The following is a 17226-nucleotide window of genomic DNA, read 5'->3' on the forward strand; positions in this document are numbered from 1 at the left end:
GTTTTTTTTCCTTCGAAGGTTGGCAAGTATGCACTATGTACAGGAAAGATGGTTAACAACTGCTAAATTAAATATCAGCAATTAAGTAAATATCAATCAACACCGTAAACTTGATGATTACACAGGTATTTACATCCAAATACGCGAAACAACACAGCGAAATGCCTTGCAATAAACAGAGCTAATAAATACACTCTCAGTACAAGTTCTCCATCGAGACTGACTTTTTATCACGCGGCACGGCTATTTATAGACGTCGAAAGAGAACTCTCAAATATTCCACGAGATTCCCGAAAATCGTAGACCGTCATCTTATTTCTTTCCATTCACAAATTTTACCATTCAGAAATGAGGGAGCGTATACTTTGCTCGAATGTACAGGGGCTGTACATTCATTACAAGAAACTATTTACAGGTCACGTTACTAAGACAATTTTAGATGAAAGATAATTTAATAAACGCCAAATTTAGCTAGATCACGACAAATTAATCATAAAAACAATTACTATTTACAGAATTTGTAACATTATTCTTGTCAGTACATACATCAAATAGAAATAGGCATCCTTATTTTGATATGTTAGGGTAGCTTTTCCCGACGTGTGTTCCGTGGAACCCTCGGGTTCCGCCGAAGTACGAGAAGGGTTCAGCTGTGAGTTGGCCGTTATATTAATTTATTTTGGGGCCGTATATTCATTGCAAGAAGCTGTTTACAGGTCACGTTACTACAGTAACTCTAGATGAAAGATAATTTAATGAACGCCAAATTTAGCTAGATTACGACAAATTAATCTCAAAAATAATCACTATTTACAAAATTTGTAACAATATTTATAGAAATAATTTATTAGTACTGTCTGACCATCTATTACATGGAAAGGCTAATATCCGGTTTATAGGCGGAAATGGATGTATCTATTATTTTATAGGGGTGTTAGTTGGTTTATTTCAGATGTGCACTTTTGCTTTTCTATTATTTAACCTTAGTTTTGTAAAAATGAAAATTTGCTCACAGCAACATTTTTTTAAATCTAAAGTATATTCTCTATATTCTCACGGCAAAAATGAATTGATTTACTTATTCACAACAAATTTTTGAGCTTACCATTTCGCTTTTACGTTCCTGAACGAATAGAAAATATTTTATTTTCTCTTCGTTGTTTCCATGGTAACTACTTTTATTTCCTTTTATTTTATTTTTGAGGATGCAATCAATGAATAAGGCACTAGTGACATTATAAAATGCTTGCATCAAAACCCCGTCGTTATTTTCCCTTCTCCCCTGCTAGATTCATTCAGATGGAATCGTCTTTACTCGGCAGATTGCCAGATTACATACAATCCGAGGTCAAACAGTAATACGCTTTTGACATGTGTTCCATGGAACCCTTGGGTTCCGCCGAAGTACACGAAGGGTTCCGCAGCAAATTAGCCGTTGTATTAATTTATTTTGGGGACTGTATATTCATTACAAGAAACTATTTACAGGTCAGGTTCCTACAATAATTCTAGATGAAAGATAATTTAATAAACGCAAAATTTAGCTAGATTACGACAAATTAATCACAAAAATATCTAATATTTACAGAATTTGTAACAAAATTTGTAGAAATAATTTATTAGTATCATTTTTACTAATTTCTACTAATTTAATAAACGCCAAATTTAGCTAGATTACGACAAATTAATCTCAAAAATAATTACTACTTACAGAATTTGTTACAATATTTATAGAAATAATTTATTAGTAAGTGTCATTTTTACTAATTTCTACTAATTTAATAAACGCCAAATTTAGTTAGATTACAACTAATTAATCTCAAAAATAATTACTACTTACAGAATTTTTAACAATATTTATAGAAATAATTTGTATCATTTTTACTAATTTCTACTAATTTAATAAACGCCAAATTTAGCTAGATTACGACAAATTAATCTCAAAAATAATTTATATTTACAGAATTTTTAACAATATTTATAGAAATAATTTATTAGTAAGTGTCATTTTTACTAATTTCTACTTCCCCCCGCAGGTACTTCAGCCACTGCGGGCCTCCCCCGGACATCCCCCAGGAGCCCGTCGGCAAGCGGAAGCTGGCCCGCTCCCGCTCCTGCCCGGAAATGTCCGCCCCGGATCCGGGACCCACCGCCGCCGCCCGGGCGGAAGCCTCCCCCCACCACCCCGCTGCGGCGGATGCGGACGCCTCGGTGGCACCCCCCGATGCGGAGAGGGCCGGGTACGAGCAGCTGATCCCCCTGGCCGTGGCGCCCCAGCCCCTCCCGGGTTCCGCGGGCGCCCCTCCCGCCCCCCTCTTCTCCAGCCTCTCCCCGCCCGAGCTGCTGGACGACTACGTGCGGATGGGCAGCGGCGCCTACCTGGCCCGGCCCAGCCCCATACCCATCCCGGCCATGAAGACCACCGACTGGACGCACTTCGACGGTGAGTGTCCTGTCCTTGTCCTTGACTAGTCATTCTGCGTTGATCTATGTGGACATTATCTGTCCAATAGTTGTCCTGATCTAGTAATTCTGCTTTGATCCACAAGGTAATAGTCCAATAATTGTCCTAGTCTAGTAATTCTCCATTAATATGTAAGGTTATTGCCGAATTATCTAGTAATTGTCCATTAATATATAAGGTTATTGCCCAATTATCCAGTAATTGTACAGTAGTATGTAAGATTATTGCCCAATTATCCGGTAAATGTCCATTAATATGTAAGTTTATTTCCCAATTATCCAGTAATTGACCATTAATATATAAGGTTATTGCCCAATTATCCTGTAATTGTCCATTAATACATAAGGTTATTGCCCAATTATCCAGTAATTGTCCATTAATATGTAAGGTTATTGTCCAATTATCCAGTAATTGCCCAATTATCTAGTAATTGTACAGTAGTATGTAAGATTATTGCCAAATTATTCAATAATTGCCCAATTTTCTAGTAATTGTCCATTAATATATAAGGTTATTGCCTAATTATCTAGTAATTGTCCATTAATATATAAGTTAATTGTCCAATTATCTAGTAATTGTCCATTAATATATGTATAATTATTGTCCTATTATCAAATAATTGTTCATTAATATTCAAGATTATTGTCCAACTATCAAGCAATTTTCCATAAATATATATAGGTTATTGTCTAATTATCAAGCCATTGTCATTAATATATAAGGTTATTTTTCAACTATTCAGTAATTGTCCATTAATATACAAGGGTACTGTCCAACTATCCAGTAGTTGTCCAATCATTTTACTAATCTAACAATTGCCCAATGATCTAGTAATGGTTTATTAATCTCTAAGGTAAGTTATGCAATTTTGTAGTAATTGTCTAATAACCTATATGGTAATTTTTCAATAATTGCCCTTATCAAGTAATTGTCCATTTATATATAAGATTATTATCCAATTATCAAGTAATTATCCATTAATATGTAAGGTTATTGTCCAATTATCAATTAATCATCCTTTAATATATAAGGGTATTTATTGTCCAATTACCTCGTAATTTTCCAATTATCCAGTAATTGTCCAATCATTTTACTAATTTAACAATTGTCCAATAATGTAGTAATTGTCCATTAATCTGTAAGGTAGTTGTGCAATTTTGTAGTAATTGTTCTAATTTAGTAATTGTCTAATAATTTATTTGGTAATTTTCCAATAATTGTATCTAGTAGTTGTGGTAAGTGGCCAATTCTCTGGTAATTGTCTAAATCTTGTAATTGCTTAATAATGTATAGTAGATTACTAGGCAATAGTTGTCTTAATCTAGTAACTGTTCGTTAATCTCTACAGACTTGCCCAAATTACACTAATTGCCCAATAATCTATATAGTATTGTGATTAACCACTAACTTTCCTATAATCTAATAATTTTCCTATAACCTCTAACAAAATTGTCCAGGTATCTAGCAGTTGTCTGATAATCTGTAATGATGATGTCTGATGGTAAATAAATCTGTTCATCAACACTGCAAATCCCAGATTCTGTCTAGTTCTCGACAGAAGATTGCATGGATTGTATTGTTTTTTTTTTTTTTGTTCAACTTAAGTTCAGTATGGCAACCTGTTTGTCAAGTACAATTTGTTGCTCTACTTAAATAGATAAAGAAGTCCCCCTTAATTTTACTCTACAATGAAAAAAGACTGCAGTTTTCAACTTTCCAAGGTGATTTTCTTAAACACCAGAAGGACAATTGAGGCAGTGAGAAGCAAAGGGTTGTCAGTGACTAAATAAATTTAGAAATAAACCAGTACAAATGGTAGGTGAACCTCTCCTCTATCATGGGGTGAGAGTTTGTACTAGTAGCTCTATCATTTGCTGCTATACAGCATGATTTAGGAAAAAAAAAGCTGAAAGCCTACCTAGGACCTTATTTTTAAATGCAATTGCTCAAAACTAGAAAATGTCCTTTTACATGCCTTTGCTTCTCACTGCTTGGATCGAGTCCCAAGGTTGGCTTTATGAGGGTCTTCTATTGTACCTTCTACTAACAGTATCAATGGCCATTGACGAGTGCATTTCCATACGCAGGCCCTCCTCCCGCAGATGAAGTGACCATCCTGCGCAACGAGGTACTGCTCCTGTACAGTCAGCTGCTGTTCGAGAGGCACCGCAAGGATGTGCACAGTGAGCGAAACCGCAGGATCCTGGGAAGGGCCAAGAGGGCCAGGATGCATGATGAGCTGGTGGATGCCTTGGTGAGTCTCCTCCCCCGGTGAATCTCGCCGAATCTCGCATCTGCGAGATTCGGTGGTGTCTCTGCAAATTGATGATGGGATGAAACCCGTTTCTAATACAGTCGGACCTCCATATATCGAAGTAGCAAATTGCCAGAAAAAAAATCGATACATAGAGATTTTGATTCGTAGAAATGATCTTTTTTTATCATAAAAATCTCCCAAAACATTAAAATTAAAGTTAATTTTCGTGCATGAAACCCAATTTCTAATTTATACGAGCATTGGATTAAACGAAAGTTAATAACTTAAAAGTTAACAGAAGTTACATTTTTATGCCTTCGCCTTCATACATCTTCATTCTTCGGCAGTTCAACTTGATCCGCAACATGAGGGGATTTTCGTTTTGACACATTGAGAGAAAAGTAAAATATTAATCTACTTAACTTGAATGATTTTTACTGCAGCTGAAACGACTAGGAACGATAATCAACAGACAAAAGGAATGACTTGAAACTGATTTTACAATGTTACTGGTTACAAATAAGATATTTGAAATAGACTTGAGGGAATTTAAGAACTCTATAACGAAACAACAACCTATCTACACACCAATCAACCCCAGATTTCTTATGAGTTTCATAACAATTTTTAGTGAACATCATTTTCTCCCCTAACCTTTATTTTTCAGGAGACAAAGTCTAAAGAGGAAAAAAAAAAAAGCTACGAATGTCTCGGAAAAAAATTCGATATATAGAGATTTTTTCGATATATAGAAACAATTTTTCTATGGAATGAACATAGAAATTTGCTGGGATTTCGATATATATAGAAAATTTCGATATGTGGAAGTTCGATATATGGAGGTTTGACTGTAATTGCGTACATTAGCAGAGTATAATAAATGACTTTCAACTTTTTGAAAGAAGAAATAGCTTTATTTGCTATCAACACTTAAATTACAGTAAAACCCCTCCTGACGGACACCCCTCTTATGCGGACAATTTTTAATTCCCCGGTTCCAAGGCAAATAGAATTATTAAACCCCTATCCTGCGGACACCCCTCTACTGCGAACCAAAAAATTGTCCTGTTAATGTCTGCATTAGAGGGATTATAAAAGTTTGAATTCATTTATTATACTCTGCTAATTTACGAATTTATTAGAGATGGGTTTCATCCCATCATCAGTTTCTTCGCAATGTGTGATTGCGCAAAACGTAATTTGAATGCAAGATGTCAAAATTAAAATTATTTCTTTATTATGTTATTTTTATTTTTTTCTTTCTTTGATTGGTTGTCTTTCAGAAGCAGCAAATCAGCCTGCTGGAAAAGGACAACCAGGACATGAAGAGCGAGAATGATTCCCTCACGAGCCTCATCCATCGAGTTCAGAGCGAAAAGCAACAAGTGGTGGCCGAACTCAAGTCTCACGTGGCGTAAGATATACCTTTGAAATGCTCATGGAAACGACAAAATTCTCCATAAAATACACAATTTATCAATGACCGCCATCTGGATAGGAGTGCCCCAATGGGAGGTCATTGTGCCCTCCCGAAAATGTCCTGTTTCGGCAAATTTGGAGATGACATTGCATTGTTGCATGCAGACTCTTGCCGATGTGCCATGTTCATTTTAGCTACCAGTTTGTGATCTCGGCTTCAACGAAAAAACATCAGACCATTTCGGATCGACGAGTCCATGACGAAGAGGAAACGTGATTTAATACGAACATTTTTTTACGTTAAGTTTGGTTTACTGTTTAATTAGATAAAAAATTTCACGCATAATACGTGTATTAAATTGAAAGTCTGGGTTAAGACAAAAACTTTTGACCTCTTCACTGAAAATTTTTGTTCTGTAACCCTAATTTTTTTTTCTTTAGAAATTATTTATTAATTTTGAGGTTGTAGATGCTCCATTGTGTGTCGGGAAGGAAATGTGGAATTTTTTGCATCATTTAGAATAAAAACCATCAGCTTGTTTGTCTGTGGTCATTTCAATATGCTTGGAGATAAAAAATTTCTATCATCCATTGTGGATTACAATCTCTTATTTTTCCCATAAACATTCAAGTAACTTGAATTTTTGCTGAATGTACTACTAATTAGATTATAATGTGTGTATTGGCACTAACAATAAGTAGTAATGATTTTTTTTCTTTTTTTTTTTCTCACCGTATTAAACTTATTCACAGTTGTTACGAATGATGGCCAGTATGAACAACTGCGTAGATTTTTGGCATTTTGTATTTATTATATAAATTCAAAATAACTTATCTATTTTAAATCAGCAGTGAAAACCTTACTGTAAAAACCTTTTATTCAACATAGAACACAACTTGCTTCTTGCAGGATACAGTAGCCGAACACATAGTGAAAAAAAAACAAAACATGTGGCTGAAAGCCAACAGATGTAAATGCAGTGACGTGTACAACCGACAAACGGATGGGTCCATCAACATCATCTTATTTAAATGAGCTTCTGGCTGTTGACCATTCACATGTTGGCTGCAATTAAGATACTGAATCACTCATTTTATATAAAGAAATTAATTTTATATTTATTTTAATAGATAATTAAATATACAGTCGGACCTCTATATATCGGAAGTAGCAAATTTCCGGAAAAAAATTCGATATATAGAAATTTTGATACATAGAAACGATCTTATTTCATCGTACAAATCTCCTAAAACACTAAAACTAAAGCTAATTTTCGTGTATAAAACCTAATTTATATGAGCTTCGGATTAAATGAAAGTTAATAATTAAAAAATTAACAGAAATGACATTTTTACGTCAACATACATCTTCATATTCTTCGGCAATTCAACTTGATCGAAACATTAGGGGATTTTCGTTTTAAGAATGCGATCGAGAGAAAAGTGAAAAATCAATCTACTTGAATGATTTTTACTGAAGCTGAGTAGACTGGGAACGATAATCAACAGACAAAAGGAATGACTTGAAACTGATTTTACAATGTTACTGGTTACAAATAAGATATTTGAAATAGACTTGAGGGAATTTAAGAACTCTATAACGAAACAACAACCTATCTACACACCCCTCAATCCCAGATTCCTTATGAGTTTCGTAACAACCTTTAGTGAACATAATTTTCTCCTCTAACCTTTATTTTTCACGAGACAAACAGTCTAAAGTGGGGAAAAAAAATCTATGAATGTCTCGAAAAAACTTTCGATATATAGAAACAATTTTTCTATGTAATGAACATAGAAATTTGCTGGGATTTCGATGTATAGAAAATTTCGATATGTGGAAGTTCGATATATGGAGGCTCGACTGTATTTATCATTTATTAACATGAAAGAATACTCCGCAGTATTCACCGAGTTGAACTGTGTTTTCTTTGCGACAGGAAGCTGGGCAAGGAGAACAGCCTGTTGTCTTCGGCAAACGAGAAACTAAAGAGTCTCCTGAGCGCCAAAAAGGAAGAGAACGACCAGCTCCGATTGGTGAGTTGTTTGTTGAGTCTTATATGAGAAAATGTCCAAAAGAGGGTGCCAAACTCCGCAGCCCTGCTTAATAGTAGCAAAGTGCTCTATATTTTTTATGTATTTTCTTTAAATTAGGACTACTTTTAGACAATTCCAAATGTGAGGACTAGCAACAGGTTCTGCAGGGGTCGAAGTAGTCCTATATATCCTATATTTCCTATATTTTCAAAAAAAAGCATCAAAATCGTCCTATATTTCCTATATTTTTCAAAAATGTCCTATATTTCCTATATTCCCGTTTTATACCATATATATCTTTTAAAAAGAACTGTAAATAAACTTTCCGACATCGAATTTTTCGCCGAAAGTACGTGCCCGAACGAATTTCAAATTAAAAAACACAAATGACTAAATTCTGCAACAGGCATCTTCTCTCATTCGCTACAGCAATGTGACGTCACTCTATAGTGGGTGGAGTTTCGAGAACTAGTGTTGGTTCTAGTATAGTATGGTATAGTTGGTTTTAGAATTTTGCATTTGGGGGGGGGGGAGCAACAGCCGTTTGTTTTGTTTTCCATCATGGTTTTCGTTTTCGTTGGTATATTTTTGCGTTCGGTGCATTTTCTGATCGGAATGTTCTAATATTCTTTTTGCAATCTTTTCTTTTTGTGGAATTTTGGGATCGTGGAATGGTTAGTTCCTTATGATGTTAAAACGTAGTTTGTTGTAATAAGTGGAATTATAATGGCGAAATCGCATTGCTTAACAACATTTCGTGTGGAGTTGTTGAACCAGGAGGACATTATTTCTTCATAATATGAAATCTAAGAGCAGTGGAATTAGTACTTGGGTCATGAGGGAGGAAGAAAAAATAAAAATTATCTTTGTTCAAATTTTGTTTAGTTATTTAATCTGTAAAGTACACTTTTTTCAAAAATTATTCTTTTAACTACAGGAAAGTCATTATAGATGTAAGGTATTTTGTTTCAAGTTTTTTTTAAACAAAATCATTGATAGGAATAACTGAATAATATATGATATGTATTATTTCCTTTTTCATAGCAAAAATATTCATATAATGTGTCCTATATTTGTCCTATATTTTTTGTGGAAAATGTCCTATATGTGACAAGTCGGTCACTTCTACCCCTGGTTCTGGGCCCAGCTAGGCTGGTCCTGATCAGCTTATGAGTCCCTAATAAAGATCAATGGCCCTCTTAAAGCTATCCACCCCCTTGCTTATTACACTAGACGTTAAATTCCGGTTATCACAAATTTGCCATTTCAACTGCACTTGGGTGCGGACTTAGCTTTTTGGGCTTTCCATTTTAAGATTTTATGTTGCTTGTTTACATTTAGGCTGAGCTAGAGTCTCAACAATTTAATGAATGCGATTAGAATATTTTCACAGCAATTTCATGATATATTATATGAAACTACGGATATGAATAGCTGATAATCTTTATAATGTAAAGAGAAAATGACACTTCAATATTTATTGGTTTGGAAATATTTATTTAACGTAAACGTAAAACATGTTGTGTACTTCAAAAATGTTTGGAATATGAGTACAGATACCCGGTTTTTGAGGATATTTTACATTAGGCGTAAGCAGCTTAATATTATACACAAGGGCGCCCATATAGGGGGGCAAGGGGGAGCTCGAGCCCCCCCCTTAGAAATTAGAATCTCCTTGCTTTTAGTACTTTTTCTTTGCAAAAAATGGAAAAACATTCCTTCTCCAGCCATTAAAGAATAAGTAATTAAAAATGTCAAATTCTAATGACCCTAATCTGTTCTGAAATCGGTTTCTGTGTTGAAAATATCCTGCTAAGCTATACAGTTGACTCCCGCTGCAACAAGATTCGACTTACGCGAAACGGCTATAACGCGAATTTTTCACGAGTTACGAATTTTAGAGCTAACGTGAATTTTTCGTCCATAATACGAATTTTTTAACAAGGAAGTATCGGCTTCGTTATTAGCCACTAAATATTGATTTCGTAAATACTATTACATCCAATTAGGCATCACTTACAGCGAAAGTTTCCACATCAAACTAGTCTACGCATCGCGTTGTTAGTCACTCAGCATCATTCATTTGATTTTTTGGATTTGAAATATTAAAGTTGATGAAATATAATGGTACCTTAGTGGCACCTTTATCTAATCTTCGTGAAAATGGGAAGAAAAAGAAAGTTTCTGATTAAAAAAAAAAGGGGGGGGAGCTAACATTCTCGAGATGCTTGAACAACTACAAAACGTCGACGGTAGGGCGACAATATATATGAGTGAATATTCCATGCATACTAATAAATATGTTACTGTATACTGTACAGTATTATTATAGTGCAACATTTTGTTATTGCTACATACTGTCGTGTTGTTTAATTTATGTCTTTCCCTTCCGTTGAACATTCATTTTGTGCATCTTTGTGTTTCATCTTGAATAAAACAGTTTTTTTATTTTTTTTCAATACAGTAAAAGTTCAGTTTTTTATTTAAGAAACTGTAGTGTATGGTTGAGGAGTGCTTTAAAGCAGTTTGAGAACGTTCATAAGTGTCTAAAAGAATTTGGTATGCTTCTAAAAAATTTGTACACACATATTTTTCCACAACGCAAAATTTCGACTTGCGCGAGGAGTCTTGGAACGCATCCCTTGCGTAAGTCGGGACTCGACTGTAGTTAAAATATCGGAGCCCCCCCCCCCCCCCACAATTTTGTGTATGGGCACGCATGGTGCCAAAATTTAAAATGTGGAGATAACCAGTACAAAAAGTAGGGGAACTTTTTCTCTCTTGGGGCAAGAGGGGGTACTAGTCGCCCTGGTGGGTTCTGCTATACGGCATGATTTTAGAAATACTTTTCAATAAAAGCTGACCTAGCACCCAAACTTTGAATGCGTTTCACTTAAAACTAGTTTAACTTAAACTAATTAAATTAAACTAGTTTAACTTAAACTAATTAAATTAAACTAGTTTAACTTAAACTAGTTTAATTTAAACTAATTAAATTAAACTAGTTTAACTTAAACTAATTAAATTAAACTAGTTTAACCTAAACTAATTAAATTAAACTAGTTTAACTTAAACTAATTAAGCTAGTTTAACTTAAACTAATTAAATTAAACTAGTTTAACTTAAACTAATTAAATTAAACTAGTTTAACTTAAACTAATTAAATTAAACTAGTTTAACTTAAACTAATTAAATTAAACTAGTTTAACTTAAATTAAATTAAACTAGTTTAACTAGTTAACTTAAAATTAGTCGCCTAAATGATTATTAATGCATTTTTATATAAAACTATGATCTATGGCAAAGAAATAAGTATGGTTTAAATTCTTTTCTGAGAATTTTCTGATGCCGGTATTCCAGTGCCGGTATACTTAATATTAATATTGGTTGTTGTCTCTTTCTTTTCCCGAAAATGCTGCCCCAAGACAGAAAAGAGGTTCACGTAGCATCTGTACTAGTTATCTCCAAATGTTTAATTTTGCGGCTTGCATCCCTTTGCTTCTCACTGCCTCATTTGGAAAACAATCCAATTCCTAACTCCAACTAGCAAAAAAAAAAAAAATTCAACTGTTAAAATAATTCATTAATTTGGGGTTTAATATTCAGTAAATATGGGTTTTCGCCTTCATTCTAGTTGGGGGGGGGGGGAGGAAAAAATAAATAAATAAATAAATAAATTCAGCTGTTAAAATAATTAATTTGGGGTTTAATATTCGGTAAATATGGGTTTTTGCCTTCATTTTAGTCAGGGGGGGGGGGGAATCGCTAAAATGTAAAATTTGTTAACAGGGCCGGATTTTGGGGAGGGCAGGCGGAGCTACTACCCCGGGTCCTCCACAACAAAGGGGCCCCAACAGTTAAATTTTTACAAAATATCCTAAATTTCACGAGTCAGCCAATTTTAGGTTTTTTCTCCCAGACTTTTTTTTTTGTATTTCTACAAAGAATGTATTTCTAAATATCATATGAAAATAACCTTAAGAGTACATAACTTTTAAAATGAAATGTATGTTTAGATATAAATAAACAGTAATTTTAAGTCTATAATTTATAATAAAAATAATATTAAAAAAATAAATAGCAGTCACTTCAGAATGTATTTACTATTGAGGTGCTGATCGAAAATATCGGATATATACATATATATCGAAATATTCGGGTATATATCAAAGTATCGGATATTTTCGAAAATATGATATTTTCGAACCCTGATTAAGGGCCTCCACAATTCCAAATGTGGCCCTGTTTGTTAAATAGATAAATCGGGGTCCGACTGTCTGAAGATTTTATTTTTCTTCAGTTCAATCTTACGACCAAACGGCACGACCTTGAGGGTCACGGATTTGAACAAAATTCTAGCTATAGATTCATTCACACTAGATATAAGCGCAGGTAAAACGGTTTGACTGCATAGGCCCTACGATCTCTGCAACGAGGGTTTAAAGTTGTTAGTTTGGCCCCAGATTTGCAATGGCGTTTCCATTTTTGACACTTTTTCGATCTCCCAACACCTTTTTCATCTGTTGTAAGTAAATTGAGCATAAGACAGAACAGGTATTTATTTATGCATCTAATTTATTTGAAAAGTCGAAACGATCTCGTATTTTTGTTCTTTAGTGTGCCATGTGCAATAAATCAGTTTTATTTTTCCTATTTTTTTCTTATCAATGTGGGATATCTTTGATAGCATACAATAAATATCCAGTTAAAGTAATTGTTTTTATTAGCAAACGATAAATATTTGTCGCCAGCAGATGATTAATATTTAACGAAAGTAATTAGTTTCATTCGCAAACGATAAACATCCTGTTACTATGTTATTTTGGAATTCACGTTATTGAAATTAAAAGTAGTTGCCAATCTGAATTTCAGAACCGTTTATTAAAAATTAGTATTCAGCATAATTAATTCAAAGGCGAGTATGCAAACGGCTCATACTGCAGTACAATAGCAGAAAAAACATTAAAAATAGTAATTTTAAAGGCAACTCCATTGCCCTTCTGGGTCCAAATTATCAACTTGAGACCCACGTTACAGCCGAACTAGGGCCCATGCAGTCAAACCGCTATACCTGGGTTCATATCTAGTTGGAAATGACCTATATCTAGAATTTTGCTCAAATCCATGACCCTCAAGATCGTGCCGTTTGGTAGTTAGGATAATACGCAGGATAATACAGCGCGATCGATGTTGTTAGATTTTTAATTTAAACTTTCACGAAAAGTGAAAGAGTCACTTAATTTGAAAAAAAAAAAAAATTAAAAATACGTTTTTGCATCATGCAGAATCAATCCTTTTTCGATGTAAACATTGCATCATGTTGTGACGTCATTTGTGCGATCGGTCGCGATAACTCGGTCAAATGAATGAACTTTTGGGTGAACCGAGTCACCAGTTCATTGTATCTTATAACCGCGAGAGTTTTTTTAGATTGAGTTACTTTTTGATTGGCAACACATCTTTAACTTTCTTGCATTGGCAACACATCTTGTGTTTTGCATATTCTTAATTTGAATACTTTAAATACTTTGAGCGATCTTTTTCGCTCTCTCTCTCACCTCTCGTAGCCGTCATGAGTTGAATGTAGTAATTTGCCGTAATTTCGTGATGTCTGCCAGTGCTCTTTACTCCTGGCAGATCGTTATACAACGTGATGTCAATTTTAAAGTTATAAAACGCCTTTAGGCCTATTTAGTGTGTTACGGTTATGCCTTATATTCTATGGAACCAGCATGTTCGTAAACTGAATGTTTCGTTGTTTCATAGCGGCTAATATATATTTATTTTTCAAAATGCTTTTTAAATATCAATGAAGATGTTGTCCTACAACTTAAGAAATCTTTTGAAGATAATAAATACAGATTTTCCTTGAGGAAAAATGCTCCACGTGTTTTTCATTTTCTTCAACTTCAGACTGTGGACATGTTTTGCGGGTTCACTTCTACTAGCGGTGTAGTCAGTCTAATTTCACTACACATAATACTCACAATAATCTCTCCTTCGATGAATTATTTATCCGATTGCAGCTGTGCCAGCACTGCCAGAGCGAGAGCCTGGACTTGAGGGCCGAGCTGGAAATGGCTCGAAGGGAGACGGAGAGATGCGAGAGCTTCAAGAGGGATGCCATCTACACCTCCAAGCAGCTGATCTTGCTTCAGGAGCTCAACTCCCACTACAGGGACAAGCTGGAGCTGATGAGGGAGAGGCCCTCCCCAGACATAGGGAGGGTGCTCCTGGAGGAGGCAGAGAGGGCGGAGCTCAAAGGTATTTGATGATTCCACAGTCAGCCCGTTGATTGGAAAATCTAATTCCAACCCCGCTAATTACAGTGTAAAGACTTCAGAGCTCCCCCCCACTCCCCTTTAAAAAATCCTCTCTTTAGCTTCAAGTCCCAAGAACTAGTGTTTCTCAAGTCCCGTCCCTACCCCCCCCCCCCAAAAAAAAATCCTGTTTTTAGTTTCAAGTCCCAAGAACTAGTGTTTCTCAAGTCCCATCCCTCCCCCCCTAAAAATCCTCTTTTTAGTTTCAAGTCCCAAAAACTAGTGTTTCTAAAGTCCTCCCTCCCTAAAAATCCTTTTTTGGTTTTCAAGTCCCAAGAACTAGTGTTTCTCAAGTCCCGTCCCTACCCCCACCTAAAAATCCTGTTTTTAGTTTCAAGTCCCAAGAACTAGTGTTTCTCAAGTCCCATCCCTCCCCCCCTAAAAATCCTCTTTTTAGTTTCAAGTCCCAAAAACTAGTGTTTCTAAAGTCCTCCCTCCCTAAAAATCCTTTTTTGGTTTTCAAGTCCCAAGAACTAGTGTTTCTCAAGTCCCATCCCTCCCCCCCCCAAAAAAAAAAATCCTGTTTTTAGTTTCAAGTCCCAAGAACTAGTGTTTCTCAAGTCCCATCCCTCCCCCCCCCCCTAAAAATCCTCTTTTTAGTTTCAAGTCCCGAAAACTAGTGTTTCTAAAGTCCTCCCTCCCTAAAAATCCTTTTTTGGTTTTCAAGTCCCAAGAACTAGTGTTTCTCAAGCCCCCCCCCCCCTCCCAGTATAAATACGCGTTTTTATATTATAGTTTTCCTCTAAGATACATATGAACCTTAAGGTGGTTCAAAACTTTTCTTCAACTGGAGTGCAGGACACCCCCTGTTCTTTTAGCCTTACTAATAGTATTATGCTGTAAACGTTTTAGTTTCTTACTCCAGTTTTAAGAGGATGCTGCATGACCCCTCCGTTTAACATTAGCCGTAGCATAGAAAATGTCGCTCATTTAGAAACATTTAATTTCCTTAGCTATTTTTTTTTGTAAATTATTTTATTGCAATAAATATGCATATAGTTTTTTATGATAATATATAGCATTGTTTTTTCCAGTTCACATATTTGCCAACTCTACTGTTGTTAACGGGAGACTTTGCTTCCATCTCCCGATTTCCAGCTTTTTACGATTTTCTCCCGTTTTTGCAGTTTTTCAGACAATTATCAAAAAGGTTTTACTTTCTTCTCAATAAATGGCGCTCTTTTCTAGTCTACCAATGTCGGGGAACAAGAATTTTTCCAATTAATAACTCCTTTAGTGAAAATTAATTTTTTAGAAGCTTTCCACATTGCATGTTCAACGAAGCACGTGCTCTGCTGAAAATGACAGCCGATTTCAATCCTTTTGCATCTTGAAATTATTTCATTTATTTTTAATGTTTGAAGTTATTTTAACATGTGCTACCCTATACCTACTTACTTTATATTGTATTTTCATTATATATTGATTTCCTTTTTTTTTTTCGGATTTTAGTGATTAAATTTTTGTAGCTACTTTTCTGATAGAGACTGGAGAATGTACGAAACTTTAAGCAAATTCACTCCTTATTATTTAGTTTTCCCATTGCAGTATATTTTTCTTGCTGCTACCGATTTGCTTACATCTACAAAAAATCCCCATTTCACTTTAAATTTAGTATTCATGTTATTTAAAAGCATAGTTTAATAATTCTGTAGCTACCCTATACCTACTTATTTTATATTTTATTTTCATCATATATATATATATATATATATATATATATATATATATATATATATATATATATATATATATATATATATTTTTTTTTTTTTTTTTTGCTTGGATTTTAGTAATTAAATTTTTGTAGCAACTTTTTTGGTACAGACTGGAGAATGTACAAAACTTGAAGCAAATTCATTCCTTATTATTTGGTTTTTCCTTTGCAGTATGTTTGTCTTGCAACTTTCTTACATCTGCAAAAAATCCCCATTTCACTTTAAATTTTTTATTCATGTTATTTAAAAGAATAAGTTAATAATTCTGTTGTGAGGATATGTCGATGGTGAATCACCTATATACCTCTAGTAGAATCTCCTGTTTTTTTTTTCCTTCGAAGGTTGGCAAGTGCGAGTTCAACGTATTTTTTAACACCCTCCCCATAAATATGGGGTTTGGGGGGGAGGAGGGTTGAGCACCCTCTTTCAGTTGAAATAAGAAGCTAAAATGCTTCCATTATATGACTATCCACAAGTCTAAAAATAATGTGGTGTGTCCTGTTATCTAGGAGAAACTTTTTTTCTCCATATAGCACAAAACCTTGGTGTGCGTTGTAATAATCTGCTACTTGGTTTTAAATCCTGTTCTTTTTCATAGAGTTGAAAAGCTTCTTTATCTTTACTAATAATAAAGCAGAAAGTCTCTCTGTCCGGAGGATGTCTGTAGGATGTCTGTAGGATGTCCGTAGGATGTCTGTGACGCGCATAGCGCTTAAACCGTTCGACCGATTTTCATGAAATTTGGCACAAAGTTAGTATGTAGCATGGGGGTGTGCACCTAGAAGCGATTTTTCGAAAATTCGACGTGGTTCTTTTTTTATTCCAATTTTAAGAAAAAAACTATCATACATTACGAAATTATCGTAACGTGAAACCGTAACATGGGCACAAGCCAACTGGCGAGATACGAAATTATCATAACGTGGAACCGTAATGTCGGTACAAGCCAACTGGCGAGAAAATTCACTATACATTATTTGTAAATATACAGGCGAACCAAAAGACCTTTTC

General features: G+C 34.7%; 1 protein-coding gene across 1 annotated transcript in view; it reads left to right on the top strand.

Annotated features, from left to right (window-relative positions):
- Positions 1-17226, top strand: part of LOC129232827 (hamartin-like) — a 115516-nt gene that overhangs the window by 80316 nt on the left and 17974 nt on the right. The window contains exons 14-18 of the mRNA XM_054866926.1: positions 2037-2443; positions 4552-4718; positions 6005-6135; positions 8081-8177; positions 14204-14441. Coding sequence (XP_054722901.1) covers positions 2037-2443; positions 4552-4718; positions 6005-6135; positions 8081-8177; positions 14204-14441 — 1040 coding nt within the window. The remainder of the gene's footprint in view (positions 1-2036; positions 2444-4551; positions 4719-6004; positions 6136-8080; positions 8178-14203; positions 14442-17226) is intronic.

This window comes from Uloborus diversus, unplaced genomic scaffold (genome assembly GCF_026930045.1).
Source record: "Uloborus diversus isolate 005 unplaced genomic scaffold, Udiv.v.3.1 scaffold_14, whole genome shotgun sequence".
In the NCBI taxonomy this organism is placed as follows: Eukaryota; Metazoa; Arthropoda; class Arachnida; order Araneae; family Uloboridae; genus Uloborus; species Uloborus diversus.